The following is a 7,466-nucleotide window of genomic DNA, read 5'->3' as shown; positions in this document are numbered from 1 at the left end:
GGTGGGGGGGGAGGGCAGTGAGCAGAAGATTCCCAGGCTTGAATGTGCGCTGGAATCACCCCCAAGGGTTTTGATCCAACCAAAATTTCTGGGGATCCAGTCCCAGGGTTTCTGATTGCAAAGATGTGGGGTGGGGCCTGAGAATGAGCATTTCTGACACTTCCCAGGGGCTGCGGTGACTGCGGGTCCTGGACGATGCTGTGGGAACCGCTGTTCTGGAGGCGGGGGGTGGAGGGGGAACGATACTGGGGAAGGAGCACAGAGCCTGTCCCCAGGCTGATCAGATTCAAGTCTTGCTCTGCTGGGTCACCTTGGGTAATCTGTTTGACTGTTCTGACGCTCATGTTCCTCGCCTGAAAAATGGGGAGGTGGACACTGCCAACTCCCTAGAGGGTCTCAGGGCCGATTAGAGGGTCATCCTGTCAGCAAGGAGCACCAGGATCCTGCCAGTCATACTGATGCTCGGGAAAAGCCCGCAGATGATGGGCTGTTATGAGCTCTGTCACCCGGCGTGTGTAACCTCCCTTCTCTGAGCCTCAGTTCTTTTTCCACCTATGAACATGGCAATCGCTTCCCACACCGCCCCAGCGCCTACTAGCTCCTTTCCTCTGACCGCCACGACCCTGGCCCCGCGCCCTTGCCCCTCACTCCCTACACTCACGGGGTTTCCCGGTCTCCACCTCCATGGCCTGGCTGAAGCGGCCGCAGCCGGCCGAGGTGCGAGCTCGGACCTGGAACACGTAGCGGGTGCCCGGCTTGAGGCCCGAGACGGTGGCCCTGGTGGTGACCGCCTTGAGGGTGGAGTAGCTCTGCATCTCCTTGTCCTGCCCGTGGGAGGGGGGCGGTCAGCCTCGGTCCCCCGCCTGCCGCCCTCCCCTGCTCCCGTCCCCGTGGGTGGTACCTTCTCATAGTACTTGATCTCGTACTCCAGGATGATGCCGTTGGGCTGTTCTGGCTCCTGCCACAGCAGCGAGACGCTGGTCTGCCCCGCTCGCTCCTGGCGAATCACCACCACCTGAGACGGGGCTGGGGTGCAGAGGATGGGGAGGGGGGCTCGGTTAGATCAGATGGATAGATGGGTGATGCTGAGGACTGGACTCTGTGTGCCCCTTGCCCAGGCACGGCCCCAGGATGCTAGCTGGGACCACACTCACCCTGCCAAGTGTCCTGCCACTGCCCCAGGAAAACCAGTCCCCTCTGCTCCTCCTGGCAAATGACCGCCAGGCAGCCTGGTCAGTTACGCAGGGTCAGCGCAGCCTGGCTCCCATCTAGGATGCTGGGCTGGGCTGGACCCACATGAGGCCTGACCACCCCAACGTCCACCGCCTCCTCCCTGGCCAAGCCGGGAGGAAGTTTGCCGGACCCCGGCCAGCCCTCCCGAGCAGCGCTTCTCATCTGCCCTGACGTCTGTGTTGCCACGTTGCCCGCCCCTGCCCAGGGCCTCGGGGGGTGTGCGGCAGGACCTCAGGACTGCTCAGAGAAGGAGGAAGAAAAGGAGAAGGGAGGGAGAGTCAAAGGAATGGGCACCCTCACTGCCTGGGTTTGGAGGGCGTGAGTGGGGTGGCGCTGGCTACTTAGAGATGGGACATGAGCTGACCTGCTGCCCATGTAAGCTCAAGTACCCTGGCTGCCACACTAGATCACCCTTTCACCCCCTGGCTCATTCCCTCATCCTCCCACGTCATCCCCACCTCCTGCATTCTGGGCAAATGCCTCTGACATGAGCCTGATGGGAATGTCATATGTCAACCCGGCCATAGCCAAATGGAGGGGACTGCTCTCGAAGCTGTAACCTCGTCCCCCCTGCCCCCTCTGGCCACAGCCTTCCTGTTTCCTCGCTGCTCACCCTCCAAAGGCTGGAGGATCCCTGAAAAGAAGTCCTCACTCAGGGGAGATGAGGCTGGGTGAGTAGGAAAGAGAGGAGGGTCCTGGACCAGTTGGGGGTCCTCTAGCTTTTGGAAGTTGTTAGAGAAGAGTTGTTGGCCATGAAATTAAAAGACACTTGCTCCTTGAAAGAAAAGCTATGACCAAACTAGATAATATATTAAAAAGCAGAGACATTACTTTGCCAGCAAAGGTCCGTCTAGACAAAGCTATGGTTTTTCCAGTGGTCATGTATGGATGTGACTGTTGGACTATGAAGAAAGCTGAGCACCGAAGAATTGATGCTTTTGAACTGTGATGTTGGAGGAGGTTCTTGACAGTCCCTTGGACTATAAGGAGATCCAACCAGTCCATCCTAAAGGAGATCAGTCCTGAATGTTCATTGGAAGGACTGATGCCGAAGTTGAAACTCCAATACTTTGGCCACCTAATGGGGAGAACTGACTCATTGGAAAAGACCCTGATGCTGGGAAAGATTGAAGGTGGGAGGAGAAGGGGACGACAGAGGATGAGATGGTTGGGTGGCATCACCAACTCGATGGACGTGAGTTTGAGCAAGCTCCGGGAGTTGATGATGGACAGGGAAGCCTGGCGTGCTGCAGGCCATGGGGTCGCAAAGAGTCAGACACAACTGAGCAACTGAACTGAACTGAACTGAGAAAAGAGGAGCTGGCAGAGACGGAGGACAGGCCAGACAGGTGGATGGAAAGTGGGGGGTGGGCCTGGGCATGGAAAGCAAGAGAGCAGGGGAGGGAGTGCCCACTGCAAGCTGAATTTCTAGGGACGGGCGGGCAAAGGCGTCCAACTGGAAGTGCCCAAAGGTGTCCGCGGAGGAGAGGACACAGGTGTGTGAGCATGACAGTTCTTTTCAGGAAGCTTCCACGTGAAAAGAAGTAGTCTGGTGGCTGGAAGGGCATGTGGGTTCTTGGGAGGCTGTTCTTTTTAACAATGGAGCCCCTGAGCCGTGTGAGTAACTCCGGGTTCTCCTTCACCCCCGACTAGCTGGTCACCTGCCTCGGCCACGGGCAGGGGCAGGGCGTAATCCTCACTGAGTCATCAGCATCGAGCGGAGAGCCTGGCATCTGATGGGTGCTCCACAGATGCCAGAAGAATGAGGGTCTCTTGGGAGGATGAAGCCTTGGCCTCTGGGAGGGAGGTGCCCTGGGCTCTGGGCTGGGAAGCTTGTTTCACCTGGGAGCGAGACAGACCTGGGTTTGAATCCTGACTCGACCACTTTTATGTGAAGACCCTGGGTGGCTCTGGGCCTCAGCATCCTCCTCGGTAACACAGTGGGAACGGAATCGCTGGGCCAGGCCTGCGTGGTGTTGGAGGACACGAAAGTGGGAGGGGTGAAGAGCCACAGGGAGTGTGCCAGGGGACTGTTAACAGGAAAGCCACCACAGAGGGCTCTTGGGTCAGGCTGCTGCTTGACAGGCAGGACCCACCAGAATGCGGAAAGAAAGGGGCTACATTCAGCCCAACGACTGACTAGAAACAGAGAGCTAAATGGCTGTTGCCCAAACTAGTGTGGCCAAAACCATCCCAGGGACAGCAGTGGCCGCTGTTCTGGAAAACGACAATCAGAGTGACTTTATTTTTTAATGACATTTATTGAGCACGTACCATGGGCTAGGTGCTGGCCTCAGCATTTTTATTTCCTTCACTTAAGCCTCATGACAGTAATCGCGCAGGTATGATTATTCCTACTGCAGCAGGGAGGAAACAGTGGCAGGGGGGAAAGTTCTGGAACCCAGGCCTCGGATGGTCATGCTGGTCTACCTCGGGGCTTTCTGGATCGCTCCCACTTACAGGAGAGCTTCTCAGGTGGCGCCAGCGGCAAAGAACCCGCCTGCCAATGCAGGAGATGTAAGAGACATGGGTTCGATCCCTGGGTTGGGAAGATCCCCTGGAGGAGGGCACGGCAACCCATTCCAGTATTCTTGCCTGGAAAAGTGCCCACAGGGTCCCAAAGATCATGTGTTCTATTTTTCTACGGGCATGAAAAGCCTGTAGCTCAGCGTCCTGGTCAGGAGGACAGGGTTAGACAGGTGGGCACTTGCCCAAATGCAGCCTGCAGCTCTGAGGCTGTGGAGGGCGAGGGCTGGGGAACTGGGGACCAGCACCTCCGCCTACCTGCCTGGTTCGTGGTGATGTTGACCACGGCGGCCCGGCGGGGCTCCGGGCTCAGGTCGGATACGCCGTTGACCGCCTCGATCCAGAAGGAGTAGTTCATGTGGGCCAGCAGGTTGGCCACCAGGAGGCTGGCCTGCACCAGGCTGGTCTGCTGGGGCACGAAGCGGGTGCCACTCCCGCACGTCTCGCAGTGGCCCAGGGCCCATGGGCAGCGGCGGCACACGGCGTTGTAGGTGATGTCACTGCGGCCGCCCCGGTCCAGGGGAGGGGCCCACTCTAGGGTCACAGACGTCCCGTTCACGCTGGAGATCAGATTCACCGGTGCCGAGGGGGGCCCTGGGGCGTACAGAGAGACAGGCGGGCCTGGTGGGTGTTCTGGGCTGGTCTAGCTCCCCCCACCAGATCAGGGAAGAGCTGCAGTCCCCTGCGATCCCTCGGGATGAGGGCACACCCACTGGATCCTCTGGAAGCTCCCCGAGGGCAGAGCTGGTATCTCTGCCCTCAGAGTAAGGAGCGCAGTGTCAGGGTCTGGGCACGGAAGCCACCCTCCCCATGCAGGACCACAGGGATACTGGGGTCTGCTTCACAGAAAGTCTGCTTCACAAACTTTTCCTCCAGAGTCGGGGAGAGGCTGCACACAGCAGTCCCCCCGGGTGAGACGCTCCAGGCACTTGCATTCCACACTCCACTCCTTAAACCCCGCCTGGACTCCATGTAAAGGACACGGAATGCCGTGGTGGAGGAGAGTGGAGCCTGTGTCCCACGAGACCCCTCCCTCCCCACCATCCCAGGGTGGCCCCCCCCGAGCTTGGTCAGCACAAGGACATTGAGGAAAGGGGTGGGGCTGAGGGCTGGGGGCTGGGGTAGGGTCCCGGGGTAGGGGTTTGAACAGAGGTGGAGGGGGGGTAATGGAGACCCCCGAGGCTCAGAATCCCAAACAGGGAATCTTGGATTTTAAGAAAACAGAATCTCAGAATCACAGAGAAACCTTCGAATCTGCAGGGTATGGAAGGCAGATGTCTAGCCTTTCACAAGCTTAACATTCCTAGAAGTGGAGGGCACTGCATCGTGGATCTGGGGAGAAATCGGAGTCCAGCCAGCTGAATGCAAGTGTCCACGAGCGAGAGCTGGGTTCACTCGGCCTGAGGAGCCCAGAGCGGTCACCATGTCCCTCGCCTTCCTCTCTGAGCCTGCAGGTGCCCCAGGGGGCAAAGGGACACAGGAGGGGAGGAACAGTGGAGGGAGGGTGTGTGTGTGTGTGCGTGTGTGTGGTATGGTGTGTGCGTATATGGTATATGAGTCTGTGTGTATGTGTACAGTATATGAGTATACTTGGGTGTGTGTGTGCACGCGCATGTGTGTGGTGTGGTGTGTGGGTGTATGGTGTATGAGTGTGAGTGTGTGCATGTATGGTATATGAGTGTGTGTGTGTGTGTGTGTGCATGATATATGAGCACACCTGGCCCTCACCGGCCTCTGCAGGGGGCCTGGGGCTGAGTGGGGATGGAAGCGGGGGCAGGGGACATGGAGATCACGCTGGGGGATAAATTCTAGGGCAAAGTTCCTCAGCACCGCGTCAGGCCCCCCTCACGCCATCCCAAGAGCCCAGGGCGGGCGAAGTGGGGAGAGGCTGAGCTGGCTGCGGCTCCTCCCAGCTGGGCTGGGGGTGACAGGCCTCTCCGGGTGAGGGCAGAGACCAGGAGGCCAGTGAGGAGCTGTATCAGCAAAAACACTGACAGCCACACAGCCCTGCGGGCCTGGGGTCCGGGTCCCTCAGAGTGCCCCAGGTACGGGCATGCGCACAAGCTCTCCAGGCACACGTCTCCCTGGCTGGCCAGGTGTGTACACGCCAAGCTCACAGAGCTCCACGGGAACTCAGGAGGCCACTGCAGGTACCCAGATGCACACACGTGTGTGCACTGTACACCCAGGGGGCACAAGCACTTGATCAGCTCACACTCTATGCAGGCATCTTCTGTCCCCCCCACACAATAGCAGCTCCTAGAACTCAGGAGCTCCTACCAGTGCATCAAGGTCATCATTGATGGGGGGCATCTTCTGATACTCGCCTTGTCTCAGGGGCAACCCCTTCCACACCGCTTGCCCACCCCAGCCCCCGGGACACTGGCATGACCACTGGTTCAGAAGATGCCCATGGTCACCCAGTGCTGGAAAGGAAGGAGTCCAGCTCTTGGTCTGCCCTTCAGAGCAGAGAGGACAGACCGAGGGAGGAAAGGCAAGATTTCCCTGGAGAGATGGCAAGTGACCAACGACAAGAAGCTGTGGGCCCAGAGAGGTCAAGGGCATGGTGGAAGGGTCAGAGTCACCCCCGGGCCCAGACCAACCCCTGGCCCAAGAGAGTCACCTGTCCCTGCCTCACCCGCAGAGACCTGGCTCCCTGGGGGCACGGGGTCTTGGTCTCTGGGGCCATGGGGCGGTACTCACGGGTGCAGGCGGCGGACGGTGGGTCCAGCGCCGCCCGGTAGTAGCTGAGGTCGCAGCGGCAGGCCTGGGCGGCAGGGGCCGCAGAGTGGCTGTGGGGAGGGCAGCGGGCACAGAGCTGGTCCCCCGGGGCCGACTTGTAGAAGCCCAGCTCACAGGCTGTGGAGGAGAAGGTGGCCTCAGGTAAGCCAGCCGGGCCCCGCTGACGGGCCTCAGGGATGGGGCTCTCAGGCCCAGGGCTCCCAGGGGACAGTGGTCCAGACCTTCAGCATCACCCCTTTCCTAGCTCATCTGCAGGTGTGGGGTCTGAAGCTCAGAGGCAGCTGGTGACTTCCACAGGGCTGCACGGCAAGGCAGGGGCAGGGCAGAGGCTGGGACCCTGACACCTGAGAACAGCCCCACAGCTGGCTCAGGAAGAAACCTCTCTGAAGGCCCCTCATCTCCAACGACCCCTCCCGCCCAGGCTCCCAGGCTTTGTCCCCCTCACAGGGCACCACGAGCCTCGGGGGCAGGGGTCACGGCTAAGAATCCAAAGAAAGTGAAAGAAAGTTGAAGTCACTCAGTCGTGTCTGACTCTTTGCAACCCCATGGAGTGTAGCCTACCAGGATCCTCCATCTATGGGATTTTCCAGGCAAGAATCCTGGAGGGGGTTGCCATTTCCTTCTCCAGGAGACCTTCCCGACCCAGGGATTGAACCCAGGTCTGCCTCATTGTAGGCAGACGCTTTACCATCTGAGCCACCAGGGAAGAATCCAAAGGGGGCCAAAAAACCCCAGGAATTGGTCCTGCGTTGGGCGGGGGGGACAAGAAAGCCAGCCAGGGAATGGGGGTGGGCGGGAAACATGGCTGGAAACGATGAGTGATGAGACCAGAGGTCCCCAGACGTGCGCAGACACAGAAGCGTCCCTAAGAAAACACGGACCCTGGGCCATCACAGTCACCGAGTTAGGAAAGCGAGGGGTGTGGCCTGGGAAGCTGTGTCTTACAAGTGCCCCAAGCGATGCCG

At 59.4% G+C, this 7,466-nt stretch overlaps 1 protein-coding gene across 1 annotated transcript in view; it reads right to left on the bottom strand.

Moving 5' to 3' along the window:
* Positions 1-7,466, bottom strand: part of EPHA8 (EPH receptor A8) — a 46,934-nt gene that overhangs the window by 6,886 nt on the left and 32,582 nt on the right. Inside the window, exons 10-13 of the mRNA XM_010830237.1 lie at positions 6,463-6,618; positions 4,018-4,353; positions 902-1,026; positions 662-824 (exon numbers count right to left, since the gene is read on the bottom strand). Of these exons, the coding sequence (XP_010828539.1) occupies positions 662-824; positions 902-1,026; positions 4,018-4,353; positions 6,463-6,618 (780 nt within the window). The remainder of the gene's footprint in view (positions 1-661; positions 825-901; positions 1,027-4,017; positions 4,354-6,462; positions 6,619-7,466) is intronic.

This window comes from Bison bison, unplaced genomic scaffold (assembly GCF_000754665.1).
Source record: "Bison bison bison isolate TAMUID 2011002044 unplaced genomic scaffold, Bison_UMD1.0 scf7180017864516, whole genome shotgun sequence".
Classification (NCBI taxonomy): Eukaryota; Metazoa; Chordata; class Mammalia; order Artiodactyla; family Bovidae; genus Bison; species Bison bison.
This window is presented reverse-complemented; position numbering and strand designations above follow the sequence as displayed.